Consider the following 15,186-nt stretch of genomic DNA (forward strand, 5'->3'; position numbering starts at 1 on the left):
TTGAATCTCACAGGCAAGCACTAGGTTATGAATATAGTAGAAAGCCTCCTCAACAGTCTCTCCAACGGATACTAAGCCATGGTTTCTGAGAATAAGGACCTAGAGAAGCATTGCAAAGAGCATTAACAGCAATAATGCAAGTATTTTCAGTGAATTAAATATGGATCCATTTAATCTTGCTCTTGATTAAAGAGCATAGCTCCCTTCCCTCCCACACTTGTCTTTAATTCTAGCTGTAACTACTGACCTTGCTTTTAGGTCCCAAATTTTTCTGAATAACCACCTTTTCTTCATCATCCACTAAAATACCATGGTAGTCATGATAAGCTACGTCCCCTAGAGAAAGTGCTTCAGGTGAAATCGGCAACAGACCACACTTCATTGCAGAAACCTGAGGAACATTAACACAACTAACTTAATTTCTTGCAAGAGGGGAAAAAAAAACTGCAAAAGGTACACATCTGGAACACTATATAGACAGTTAAATAGGGATAATACATATCAATATATTGAGATGCAAGTATAAGACCACTCTAGATAGCTCCCTAAAGCAAAATTTTTTTTATTTATTTATTTATATTTTTTTACAACTTCCAGATTGGGTACAAAAGTCTCATTGATCTTGGGTCTGACTTAATACAGCTGCTTTTACATGACATGAACAATAAATGTGAAAAAAAATAAAATCAACTGCATCTTCGCATCTCTCATTCCTTTCACTCCAGTCAGTGATTTATGGTTTTCTCCTCAAAAACGAGAGATTCAGTGACAAACTACAACACACACAAGGAACTCTGCAGCACTACTAAAATTAAGGAACACTGTTAAGACTGTTATACCTGACAATTTTAGGAATCTCAGTCTCAAAATGGTTGCATCACTGCTGTTCATCAGTTAAAAAATAAATGAAAATGACAACTTTAAAGTATCTGAGACACCTGGTGACCAAATGATCGAAAAAAATTCAAAGAGGTAGAACTGATTTGTAACCAGTTTTCCTTATGAGTAATATCTAGTTTTAAAAACATATGAGTTTATCCATCTGCGCATCCACAACATTTTTAAGGGAGTGTTAAAGCGTACCTGAAGTTGTGCTACCAGAGCTTTTTGTACTCAGATCACAGAAAAACATGGAAATATTTAAGAAAGTTTTGATAAATTGTGCTTTGCAAAAACAACATGAAGTATGTAAAAGATCTTATGATGTAGTGTCAAAATATAGGGTCTTTTGTGGTAAAGGACACACAAACACAATATATGTGCTTTCCAATTATAGAGCTCAATATATTTGTTCGACCATCTGTGTAACAAACGAATAAGGAGAGTCTGACTGATTTAGACACATATTTGAAGACAGGAGTAGAGGCTTCATGCCCTTCAAAAAGGAAGCAAAACTATGATTAAGGGGGACCCACCTATTTTCCAGTTTGGGTGTGTGTGGGGAAACAGAACACAAACAAAACAGTGTGCTTACCGCTGCCCCTGCTGGAGTGTGAATATGAACAATGCATTTAACATCAGGTCGAGCTGCATAAATTGCAGAGTGCAAAGTAAAACCAGCTTGGTTTACTCCCAGGTTAGTGCTCCCACGATCAACTACATCTCCCTGTATATTGATTTTAACCTGGAAGTGAAAAAAAATTAGTTTAATAAGTCAAAACCATCAAAAATCTGACTTAATTCAGCATCTACGGCTGATACTCTAAAAGCGTTATTTTAACAGGTGTAAAAATGTGCATGAGAGGGCTGTAGGCAGGTGAGTAGGTCCCTGACTTGAGGTTGAAGCTTGAAATGTTATTACTCTGCACCTGCTTCACCTCACTGCTAGAGGTTACTTACCTCACCGTAGCCAGAGCAAAAGAATAGTTTGAAAGCTTCCGTTTTGATTCAAAACAAGAAGTCAACCACATTAACTCAAGTTGCCTTTAGCAGCAAGTAAAGAAGATAGAGGCTCACAAAACGCTTCTCATGAGCTAGCAGTTATGGGAGTACTGTCTTCAGCTGCTACCATTGTCTCAAAAAGACTATATCTGCACTCTCGGCTACTTATATCATTAAATAATGACAACTGAATTAGGCATCTGACACAGTATCTTCAAACTGTAACAAGCATTTATGTGTGAAACATAGGATGCTTCCCTCAACAGGCTTTACTCAGCAGGCAATGGCTTTCAAGGGTACAATGTGGTTAGCTACCCTGATGAGTTGGCTCCTGTTTACAGCTAGATCAACTGGAGGACACCTGGTGGTGAAGATGTGGAAGAAATCTCTCTCAGAAATGCCTCAGCTGTACCAAAACCAATCATGTTCAATAAAGCTATTTTACACAGGTTACAAACAAAGAAAAGTATTTGCTGGGGATTGAACTTAAACAGCTACAAATACACAGAACAGATTCCGCTATTTGTATTTTACAGTTGTGAAAAACAGTAATTGCTTACCAGACTGGAGGCAGTAACTTCACTGTAAAGGAGTCCAAAAGGTACAATGAGGAAGTGTTCCTGCTCAGAATTCACTCTGGCCTAAGGATAAAAGACGAGTAAGAGCTAAGTTATTAGGAATAGTTTATTAAGGCATGTGATAAGGCCCAAAACCATGAAAATTCCTTCCAGTTCCTGAATATGGAATGGGCAAGTATGTCCATAGCATATGCAATTCAACTTTCATGTATGTTATAACAGATAATCAACATACAGCACGCTTAATTAACCCATGTCGAATAGAACCAGATGGTAGGTACATGCCAGAGTCCTTCAGATTGGTCGAAGATTGGTAAAACCTTACACCCTGTGGAAAGGACAACTAGATTACTGTAGATAAAAGGAATTATACTATATGATAAATGCAAAAGTTGTTGTTTTTTTTTTAAGAAGAGTAAGTTTATACTCCAACTGTATTTATATTCTAGTAAAACAGAAGGTATGAAATACAAGTGTGTGAGAAAATTTAAGAATTTGGCCCACAAATCTAAAACATCTTGATTCTGAGTAGGGTTTCATCACTGACCTTGGTGCCACGTGAGATATCTGTGAGTTCATAATACAAAAATAATTCTGACTTCAAAATATTCACAGCTTGGAATGCATCTGTTTCAAGACTGTACAATAAAAAGTATTGGACAATTTTAGGAACCTCCCAACTTAAAAAAATAAAAGATTTCACAGAATGATTGAAGTCGGAAGGAACTTCTGGAGGTCATTCGGTCCAACCCCCAAGTTTTCCCTTCCCTGAGACGCATCTACTTTATGCTCACTCAGGCCTTCTACTACTTGCAACATTAAATACATATGTACTTACATATAGTTCTACCATAGAAAAAAGATTTTTTAAAGTAAGTAGTTGATCAGTAATCTAAAGGCTTCCAACACAAATCTGTCTTCCTTTTGACAAGCTGGTAACATGCCATAGCATAAAAGCCTTAAACTGAACCAGCAAGTTCACGTTAACCCGTACTTTTAGGAATCACCAAAATAGTTCTCATTACAGAATTGTAAGTGATCTACAAAATCTTTTACTTATGTTACACGCGACAAAAAACAGGTATTACTCAAACGCTCTGAAAGCTAATGAAAGCCTGAACAAAAGATCAACAAGCAGCAACTCACAAATCACCTTACTTTAGGATTAGATCCAATAAACTGCTTGTGCCCTCAAAACAAACCAAGACTCAATAAATGAAGTACATTCGGCTAACCTGTAATCTCAAATTCTGCCTAACCCTGAAGGCACCCAAGCTTACTATACATTGCTTCATTTGACAGGAAAGCTCTTCATGCTCTGTAATTCTGCTTCTGTTGTCAGGACTGCACCAGTCTGAACAATTCCACACACAGCCGCTGTCAGTGATTGATAAGGATCCAGAGAAGCAAGATACTCCACCCAGCTCCCTGATATGCCCGGATTGGCATGTGCTCTCATATCCTCACAGTTCCTTTCCCCTCTAACACGCAGGGTCACACCCCCTCACAGAAGGCTGTTGTATCTTTTTTTTAATTATCCGAGATACACACTGATGACTTTCAACTTCAATGCAATCGCCTAGTAATGAGAGCATCCATTCAAAGAAAAATAAAAGAAAAAAGAAGACCTGGAGTCAAAATCCAGCTCTGCATGAAGCAATAACATCTGCCACGTTCTAAGGAGTGCCTTACTTCCACAATACCATTAAACGTATGTGTATACAGAACAAAGGCGAGACTATTTTGTAAATACTACAACCTTGTTCCACATCAACTTCTGAAGGTAAATTACAGCTCTTAGTCACCTTTCAGGATGCTATTCACTGGAGGAGTTTGTAAAGGCAGTAAAGGAAAAGTTGAACTATGACTTGTGATTGCTGGTGACAAACCACTTTCAAAAAACTTTCCAACACCACTTTGCCCTTCAAAAGCTATCTAAAATACTTTCAGCATCTCATACTCTAAGCATTCTGTCTTCCATCTCAACTGGTAACACACCATCTAACCAGCCTGTGCTGCCCCCTGCCCAGGCCTCTAGGCACACGGCTCTAAACCCATACTCCCAGGCGTGAACATGACGCTAGAAAGCCATCTCCAAGCCTGCTTGCTTGGAAGTCTTTTTACTGCATTAATGTTTCTTACAAAATCAATTCTCCTGTCACGTATGAAAAGTCAGGGGGTGGCACAGAGTTGTTTACAAGAATCACTATGTTGGATACATTCCCTTACTGAAGTAACCAAATGGTCTAATCAACATTGCCCCCATCTCATGCCTACCCATATCATTTACAATCTTCATCAGTTCACAGGTAATACACCTTGAAATCTCAAAAAGCAGTAATAATGAAATTACCATATTTCATTCAGATTGCAACAAAAAAAGGAAAATGCATCAAGGACAACCTCTACTATGTAAAAAAACAATTCAGCTCTGTTAGGGAAACAATTGACTGGGTTGCACACCACAGCTGTGACTTCACTCATGAGACTCATGTTGATCATTCTTCTGGCACATAAAACCTCCTTGATTTGACCCCCTTGTCATTCTTATTATGGATGCCAGCAATTACTCAGTCACAAAGAAAATTGTTGGCACGCAGCGTTAAGCTAAGCAGTCCGCTCATGTTCAGAAATACTAATGGTTTCTTTTTCAAAAAGGTCAGTAGAGAATTTTCAGTAAAATTGAACTGTATGACTAGTGAAAAGATATTTTAGTACTTAGAAAGAAGATGAAGACATCACCTTGCAGAATAATACGTATCGTTATTCAAAACATTTAAGATACTACGAGACTAAGTCTTTCAGAAACCTTAGGTTTCATCGGAAGAACTTCCATGCACACTCTCTTAAGGCTATTCAGGCTATGGTAGCTGATATCCAAGCTGTTTCAGTTCTTGTTCTTGAGATGCAAAGACTAAATCTCTTCACTATTATACTGCTTTCAATACCACTTTGCTCCTCTTCCACACAAAGAGAAAATGACCGACGAGGGAGGGAAACAATTCGCTTGCACATTAAAACAATTGGTTCAGTTATCTGTTGATTCAATACTCACTGTTATGTGATTGTAAATAAGCTGAGACCAGCCAAAGAGATCTGCTAATCTGTAGAAAGCTGCCAATTTACATCGTAATAACTTCTCCCCTTTTTCATAAGCAATGGAATCAGAGCCCCTCAGATCATTCACTGGTGTCACCATGCCAAGACCTAAAAAGCAGAAGGGAAGAAAGCACAAGGCAGTTGTGCACAACAGCAGTTAAAACCTAACATTGTTATAGTGGTCTTTCTTACTTTTTAATATCAACATGTTAGTCTAAGAAATGGACAGCAAATTTTAATTACTATAATGTCATAATGCACATGACACGAATCTAACTATAGTCTCTGACACAATCTTAGATGGAGTCCGCATGTTTCCTTCCCTAATATTCATTAGGGCTAAGGGGACAATGAGTTCTTAGCAATTTCCCCCGCCTCAAACTCATGATTGTCTATAAAATGCAACTTTCCATTGATAACAGAAAAGTGTAACCCCAAATACTCCACTTTGAGATATGATTTTGTATTCCTGGAAAGGAGAATTATACATATAACAAGATGCACACAAATCCATTTAATTATGAAAAAATAAGTACAGGCTACACAGAGGAGGAAGATTATGGTAAAGCATTACAAATTCTGTAGGTCTAGTCCATTGAAAAATGTGATTTAGAGTAGCTGTGAGTGAGCAGAATCTGCCATGCTACAGTCTGAACTACAGATTACCTCTGGAGCACAGGCAGGGATTTATATTATCCTAAGACAAAACCTGTGTACACAAGCATTTTCACACTTCCAGTTTTTATTATGCTTGCCGATGTTTCTTGTCTATAGCTTCACTTTGCAAAGGAAAGCTGCAAACAGTACTTCAGTGGCAAAAAATAATTAGTTTCTAAAGACCTTCACTGTTACTAAGCTATTAAATGAGTTTAATTTTCCTGGATACAATCCACTTGGTAAACATTAAAATGTTTAAGTTTTCAACTAGTGTTCACTATCAGGCTTACCTTTCAATTAAGGTATTTTACTTGACGTGGCCTTTGATATGAATTATATACACGAATCCCATTGCATATCAATGTCATTTAGAGACTAATCAATGCATTTTCTGTTTGCAATGCTCCCTTGAGCAGACAGGATAGTATTTAAGCTTCACAGCACATTTCATTGCATTCACACTCTCTTCATTTTAAGCCTTTCAAACAAGAGAATTCAACTATTATATGCTTAGGTGCACTCACTCATGTTTAACGCAGCCATTCCGCCTTGTGGTGCTGCTGGGTAGACATTTGGCACATTTGTTGTCATAAAATCTGCAATCTGCTGTAAAGCCAATAAACCTGTTGGATTCTTCCCCTTCTTAAATTGTTCCTGGATCATGGATTCCAATTCTTCACAAAAAGCCTGGCAACAGGACATGTCATATTGTAAAGCAAGCATGAACGAACTTCAACCTTTCATACAGACCTTCTTTTTAACACTTCAATGGAAGCGTGCTATCTCTTTTCTCCAAAGTAGTTCAGGGCAGTATTACTGGGTGCACGCTGTTACTGCTTCCGTCTGGAGCCCCAGTGATAGGAGTAACTTTTTCTGTAAATGGAAATGTCAGTATTCTCTCTCATTGAGCCTATTAATATGGATTACTGGAAGAAGAAGAAAGATGTACAACTGACTTAAAAGAACACAAAACCTGAGTGGAAAAGTAGCAGAACCCAGAAAGAGAAGAAAAAAATATTAGCATGGCTCAGAGGGAACTAAGAGCCAAGGAGATATCCAGAACCATGTAGGAATAGCCATGGGATTTTAAAACTATGCTTAAACTAAGGGTCTATTTACTTCTTTTCTAATTTTTGTTGTTATTGTTTATCTTTGGCAGAAGGAAAACAAGATTTTTACTATTGCTAGTAGATGCTGCTTTTGACAAGAATATTCAAGTTTGTAATGAAAGTATTCCAATAGTTACATTAATCTAAATAAAAGGGGTTGGTTTCACATGAAAACCAGTAAATATAACACCACATCCCTACTCTTAGTGAAGACATGTCACAAAGGGTTTTGTATCTAAAGTTACCCATAAGTTACTACAAAAGGAACAAACTTAATGAGAGCAGCTTTGTTTTGTGCACTCTCTCCAGGAGGAAAACATCTTTAATAGTAAAATTCAAATCATTCACTGCTTATTATTGTGCACCTTTTCTGGAAGGGAAGCATAATATTTCATATGTCAAAATAACCCATAAAAAAACTGAACGTAGGGCAGACCTGCCCTGTACAAGCTACTCCTGGAAGAGTTACTTAATTTAATGCTTACATAAATGCTAAAATACAAAAAATGAAAAAGTGTCTCACTAGGACTAGATGGATGATATGAAAAAGTGTTGACTGACTGATTATAGACAGAATTCTGAAAGCAAGTCTGAACCTGCTTCACGTGTAGACATTCAACCAGATAACGTGAGAAAATCAGGCTACAGATACTTTAGAGGAAAGGCTAGTCAGAAAAAAGTAACACAGGTCTAAGACAACAAACTTCTCCAGTTTTAGAGATATTAAAACAATAGAGATATAATAAATTTATCACTTTAAAGATGTGCATTTTCTTTTCTTACTGGGCTTTGAAGAATCATGGAGACTCTCTTCTTCTGTTCCATCATGTTAAAGTCCTGGCGAAGGTCGGGTGCCATATTTCTCTCTCTCAAATAATCTGGATTATTTTCATCAACTCGATCAAAATACCTCTCTTTATGAGGAGCTGTTGTTGGAGGTGGTGAAGTCACCACCGCTGCACCAGAATCACCATTCATAGTACAATTTTATGGAACCTATGAATGCGGGATCAAAGAAGAAAAGTAAATAAAACACGGAAATGATTAAGAATTTTGTGTATGTTCTTGTTTCAGAGTAAAATCCACCTAAAATTAACACGGCCTCCCACACATGAAAGCCATGTTTGTGTGGTTGGATAGCAATATTTTAGAGAAAAAGATTTTAAGATAAACAACTAGCATATATGTTAGCCTACTTTTCTAAGCCAAATATATTACATGTGTACATGCTACACGAGACCACTACTATATCTCCCATTTAAACCACTCCTATTTCTTTAAGCTGTCTCCAAAGCTTGATTTTTCACAAGCATGCAAGTCTTTCAAATCTTGTCACAGTCTATGAGATGATAACACGCGATGTCTAAACTCACTGTAACTTTTTTTAGTATATAAAGTCATATGGATATTGTATAAACTGGAATTTAAATCGTTACCAAAAATAGGATATTACATATGCTCATTAATATGAAGAATCAACGCCACCAAAACATGCTCAAATTGCAAACACATTTCTGGAGACAAGCTCAGAAATACTCTACAACCTGAAGCATGCTTTTCACAAACGTATTCATTTTGGGTTCCTTCCACAATGTGCCCAACACTACATTAGCATGTGGTTTTTGAATCTGGAAACCACACACACAAACAGAACCTCCACCCACTGGCCAAGGCTCATTTCAGTTTCATATGCTATAACAAACAATTGCACATATCTACTAGAAAGCCTGAAAACCTCAGCTGGTATTGCTCAGAGCCTCCTTTCACTCACAAGAATCCCTTTGTGTAACATTAGCCCACTTTTCTTGGCAACATATTATAACATTCCTTCGAAAAAATCCTTTTTGGAAGATTTTGTGAGGCCTTCCGCCGACAAGCCTAACAGCAGTTTATTAAAGGTGCCTTGTAACACCTTGAGACTTGGATCTCTGATTCCTGATCATCTGACATACCAAATCATTTTTTTTTCCAAAAAAGATTTTCTTTGCATACCACACACGATTAAACAACACGTGACCAACACAAACTGTGCTTCACTGAACTGTAACAAGGATATTTACCGAGGAATGGCTTGCCAGTTCAGCCAACTGCAATTCTGTATGTACATTACACACAAAATATGCAGAGTTGAAATCCCTCACCATCATGACATTTAGTTACTTTACCAAGAAAACGAGCCAAGAGAAGCTAGCAGGTCTTCTGGAGGTACAGGAAGAGATAAAGCGAATGAAGCAGCAGCATCTAGCTCCCCGTCCCAGTAAGACAGAACAGACTCATTTCAGTAACAGTGATTTAGACCAGGGGTGGAGACAGGCAGGAAAACCCCAATTTAAACAGCCAGTTTCATTATGTACCTTCAGTTTTGCAAGGCTTAGTAGTGTTAAAATCTGCTAATACTGCCAACTTACTGCAACTCCTTCCGCTATGTGATGGGAGAGACTGTACATATCTTCATTAAGTAACGAAGAATCTTCTACGGGTTATATCGAGCAAATATTGAGGCATGTCTCTATTTTACTGTTTTGAAGTTTTCCTTAGTTACTTGTCATGAACAGTACTTGCTTGTAAATTAGGAATCTATTTGCATATTTATTAGCTAAAACGACCTCAGACATGGACGCACATAGAAGAGGAAAGTTTACATGTTACTCTGATACACAAAATATCTTAAAATCGCTGCAGTGAGAGAAGTGATCTGCTTCAAGACTTCACAATCAGTAGATCTCGTCCTCTTTAATTCTTCCACTAGAAAATAAGCCTGCCTGCTGTTTCAAAACCCACCTAGTTTCTTATTTTGGAATGAGCAAATCACTGAACTGTGCCAGTTGAATACAGTGGGTAACAGAAAAGCCTTTTTCTTGAATCTGCAGAAGAGAACACCATTATAAAAATCTGCGAGCTCTTAAACACTCGGGTGTCAGATGCTCAGGGCTTTAGTGGTTTCCACTAGCTGAGTTGCTAAACGCAGGCACCCCTGCACTGTTTCAAGTCCAAGCTTTAAAACACTCAGGTTTTCATTTATTTTTTTAAGCAGCCATGAACACATCTTTATTATCGTCACACTTCTTTTAATTATTGGCTTTCCTCCTCCCAGGAGGAAATACAGGGCATAGCCAGAAGAAATAATGCTTTCATCCAGACAAAAAGCCTTTTGAGGACTTGGACGCAGGAAGTTTTAGACAAGCAAAGTTGTAAGCAAGCAGCCGCCCCTCCTTTGCCAGCTCCAGGTCCCCAGCACCCACCCTCCACATCCTGCTCCCCTGCACAACCTCCCATCTGTGCCAGTTGTCCTTTTGCACCCAGAATGGCTTCCCAACAGCCACCACCACTTCCTACAACCCCTCAAGTTCTATTATCAGTTCTAATCTTCTATGACCTTTGTTGTTGTTGTTGCAAAACCACAGCTCGTACCTCACCACCCGCTGCTTACCACACAGAGTAAGAGAGGTCAGAAGTGGTGCCCGGGCAAGGCTGCTGCTCTTTACTCTCACACTGGAAAGGAGCTGGTCCCAACAGCCTTGCACAGGTGATACCAAAATAGGACCACAGCACCTCCCTAAAGCTGTGTTACTCCTTCACCTTGTCTAAAATGGCATTTGAGAAGGTCCTGGAAAGCTCTTACTGTTTCAGCACTAGCTAGCGGCAATAATTTAACAGGAAATTCAGTGTTTAATGTTAAGTGGTCCTTCCATAACTGAGGTTAAATCTCCGTTCCATAGCTGAGTTCTATAGATACTCACAATTAACGGCATCCCACCCCTCCGTGTGGTCTTGCAGTCAACTGTTTTAACATAACTTTAACAGTAATTGTCAATTTCCATGTCTGTCAACTGCTGCTGCTGATAAAGGGTTTCGCATTAGAAACAGACCTGTTGGACATTTTACACAAGCTATCAAAATTTACTTGTTAATTTCCTCTGAGCCCCTTTGAGGGTAAGGCAAGATGGACTCTCCCGTAAGAACTTTAGTAAGACACAAACCATAAATAAAACGAATCTCAACAGTTGAGCTGAGCACACGCTGGGAAGTAAGATAAACTGCAATGCCAATGGACTTCTTGCCACAATAACTGTTTTTAATGCGAGAGCCTTCTCTAACATAACGGTGTCAGTGAAACCACACCCTTAACTGAAAAGCCGTGGCTGCAAGATGTAAGCGCGTACAAAGCCCTCCTTTTGGGAACAGCGACTTTCAAACAGAGAGACTATCAGAGGAAGCAGCATCCATCGCTGGGGAAAGAAATCCATGAAATTCACATCACAGCTTACAATAACTGAAGCAGTTAGACCCATTCATCTAATAGGCACGTACATAAACACTACAGACTTCAAACACACACTGCATCAAATGAGAAGCACCGAGCCAACTCACAGCACATGGTATTTATCGTCAGTGTGTGCATGTGCACATGTGTACTATACACAGGCTGGTTGTGAAATCATTCTTGTTTGGAAACCAGCTTTATAAAAAGTATAGTGCGCTTGCAGATAACGAGCAGTGTTTATGACGAAAGGCTGAAATTATTAATACTTAGGATTACTTTTATCCTCCCAAATTATCTTATAACCCATGAAAGTTCCATTACAATGCACCTAAGAGGAAGCAGTGTTAGGGAGCTTAATTTAAACAACAGAAGAAAGGTTTAGAAAACGAACAGCACAAAATGGATTCTGTTAACATTCAGAAAGAAGAAAAATATCTCAACCTTTTAAACAGCTTTCATTCCCCAATACTCAGTAAGGAGAATTAAATGATGCACACTTAGTTAACTAATGAAATTGGTAAGACACTGAGTAACAGCCGATTAGAATCTACTATAACTGAAGGGCACATAAAAAAACAACACCTTAAATCTAAAAAAAATACATAAAACAATTTTCAAAGCCATAGTAGATTTGGGATGAGACCTCACTGTCGTTCAGAAACACATTTAAAACTTTAAAACAAACATTAAATTCATGTAATTCCTGGAAGTTGGGAAAGGACCAGCTAACCATATTTCTTGGAGGAAACGATGCTGCAGTCGCTTAAAGGTTGGTGGGTTTTTGTTCTTGCTGTGGGAGTATTGTGGAGGTATTTTTTTTTTTGTCTTTTTCTGCCATTTCCTAAACTCCCCCAATCACAAACTGCAATTGCAATTGGTTATTTTTTGCTCCTCCACACCCAGAGGAAAAGAATTTTTGCTTTAGGCTGCAGTTGGCTGGGACTCGACCTAATCTAAGGGCTCGCTGCCACCAAGGGACAGACCACACCTCTTCACACCAACGCAGCTTCAAGTCTGCTGAGGCTGATTCAGAATAAAAATACACTCAGAGAAGCAAGGAGGAGGTTGTGTCAAGATGACAAGGGAACCCAGAAGACTTCTAAGAAATTTTCGAAAATACTGCCAGCTCTAAGAAAGCACATGCAAGAAGTAAAAGAGAACCACCCCCACCCCCACCCCCCCAAAAAAAAAGAAATAACTGTAGGGTGTGGATTTTGTTGTTGTTGTTTTTAAAGTCTAGGAGAGTTATCTGATCAAAACCTTGCAGAATCAAGTCATTTCAGAGAACAGAAAAAAAAAAAACCACCAAAATCCTGTTCCCTTCTCGGTGGCTTCCAAGTCCTATGTACGAAATGCCATGTGAACAAAACATACGGATGGGAACTTGTGCAGAAGTGTGAAATGGATCAGCAGCACACTGCTCAGCTGAGAGCAGCCCTTACAATTTCAGGCAACAAACTGACAACAAAAACTGAAGGAGGCCACTCCCAGCACATACAGCTTGAGAGACCTATTTTGACAGCAATATAGTAATTTGCTTTGTATCCCCTTTTTTCAACAACTTATCTCCTGTCATGCCAGAACTATGCCCCAGAGACCTACCAAAGGGAAACAAGCTTTGACAAGAAGTTCCTGGAGAAGGGACAAGTTAGAATAACAAACCCGTTTTCTTGACTTTTGCGCAAGCAGCAGTCTTTGTGGAGTACAACTTCCCTGAAAGCGATGTTAAGACAGGTAGTGTGCTGGTACGGGGAGAGAGCTCTGCGTTGGGTACAAGGAGGTGGGGACAGAAGTGTGAGGAGTGTGTTTACAGCCCAGAAAAGGGAGGCTGGCAGATGGCACAGGGCTGTGGGACGGAGAGGGGAGGTGACAGAGGGAACACGGGGATGTGCTGCTGCAGGCAGCGAGGCCCCTGGACACCGAACAGTGGGGAGGCAGCGGGGGAGCAGAGCGCCCATCCCCAGAAAATCATTTGGTATCTGTAAAAAAAAAAAAAAAAAAAAAGCGCAGATTTTTGTTCCTAGCACCCAATATTCTGGTACTTTCTGGATTTTTATTTTCCCAAGTTTCCTTTACTTTAGAATAAAATTTCATCTTGCTCCTTGAAAAAATTATGATGACTGGCTAATAGGGAAATACATTATTCATTATTTGCACTACAGTTTCCTTCATTTTCGGTAAGAACATTTTGGCATTGATGACATTGGGTTTGTTCTTTCCATTTCAAATGTTTCCTACTGAACTTTTAAAAGGAGAAGTTGGCACTGACTTAGGAAGTCTACAAACAAAGAAAGTAAATCATGACTGTACTACTTAACAGACAACGTACTTTACATCATGAACAACCAGATTCTTCTTTTTCTTTTTCCTTTTGAACCAAATGTTCCCAGCTCATGCATCTTCAAAGTTTCCCCTGCTCTTTGTTTTCATACAGGAAGAGACTAGTTCACAAAAAGGAACACTTCTTTATCTTGTGCTCAGTGAAGGCACCATCAGCTTGCTTACCAAGAGAGATGCTGCGAGTTAAGTACTGGACTCTTTAAACAGAGAGAAAAAACAACTATGAGCTTACTTCACTAAAAGTACTTCATTTCTATTTCATATTGATAACATCGTGCCATAGAATCTGTAACAGCAGTTCAAGAAACAAGCAGGGTTAGAGAAAAAGGCAAAGAAAAAATTAGACCGAGGTACAAAAAAACTTTCTTGAAAAGCATCTACTTTGTCCTTTATTTTTTGCAATTATTTCAAATTTTCCCCCTTCTCCAAAAAAATGAAATCAAAGGACTAGCACAGTGGGCAGTGAGTGATCACAAGGTTATGTTACAGAACTGGAAAGTGTTAATTTGGGTAAGCCTGAGACCTCAAACCATACAAACCAGAGAACATGTTTTTTTTTATTTTTTTTTAAACGCAGTATTACCTTCTCTATTGAAGGCTATCAAAATTCCTTATTATTTCCAACATTTACATTAAAAGCAACCTCTCTGAATGGTTTAGAACAAACAATAAAACCAGAAATCTACAGACAAAATATTTATGAAGGGTAAGAATCTATTTAACAGGATTATCGTAATGACAGATAGTTGCAGGCCTTTTACCATATAAAATATCAAATTGCTTTTGCATTGCTAAAAACATTTCAACCTTCCTTTGTTTAAAGAACCAATGATGATAAATAAGAAACATTTTATTATGACCATATACTTTGTATTACAAGTCTTCCCCTAACTGGTACCCTGAGCATACAGAAAAATAACCCCTATTTCAAACAGGAACAGTAACCTACGGTCTATCAGAAAAAACACAGCCTGGTAATTATGTAATTTAAGAAACACAACATCAAAACCTGCTTTTGGCATCTGGCTGATAATCAGGTTTTCTGGGCCGTTAAGAGCACATTGCAGAAGCCACAGGTAAAGCATGGCACCGCCGTATATCTGGTTCCACGTTCCAGATGTCACCTAGCTCTCCTGAAGTGGCATAAGGCCACCTCAAATTTATGCCAGAATTTGGGTGGGCAGATTCAGCTGGAATATTGTTTAGTTACTTCTAAGTTCTGCAAGTTCAAGGTATCTGCTCAGAAAACATAATTCGG

General features: G+C 38.6%; 1 protein-coding gene across 15 annotated transcripts in view; it reads right to left on the reverse strand.

The window, feature by feature from the left end:
* The window catches only part of ADD1 (adducin 1), a 59,555-nt gene that overhangs the window by 20,611 nt on the left and 23,758 nt on the right, over window positions 1-15,186 (reverse strand). For all 15 annotated transcript variants that reach the window (XM_080590586.1, XM_080590579.1, XM_080590582.1 and 12 more), the window contains 7 exons: window positions 8,108-8,320; window positions 6,740-6,902; window positions 5,515-5,666; window positions 2,442-2,522; window positions 1,475-1,624; window positions 248-391; window positions 1-99 (listed from right to left, as the gene is read on the reverse strand). In XM_080590586.1, coding sequence (XP_080446712.1) covers window positions 1-99; window positions 248-391; window positions 1,475-1,624; window positions 2,442-2,522; window positions 5,515-5,666; window positions 6,740-6,902; window positions 8,108-8,302 — 984 coding nt within the window. In that variant the 5' untranslated portion in view covers window positions 8,303-8,320. Of the gene's footprint in view, window positions 100-247; window positions 392-1,474; window positions 1,625-2,441; window positions 2,523-5,514; window positions 5,667-6,739; window positions 6,903-8,107; window positions 8,321-15,186 lie in introns of those variants that run through there.

This window comes from Anser brachyrhynchus (assembly GCF_964034855.1).
Source record: "Anser brachyrhynchus genome assembly, chromosome: 4".
Taxonomy (NCBI): domain Eukaryota; kingdom Metazoa; phylum Chordata; class Aves; order Anseriformes; family Anatidae; genus Anser; species Anser brachyrhynchus.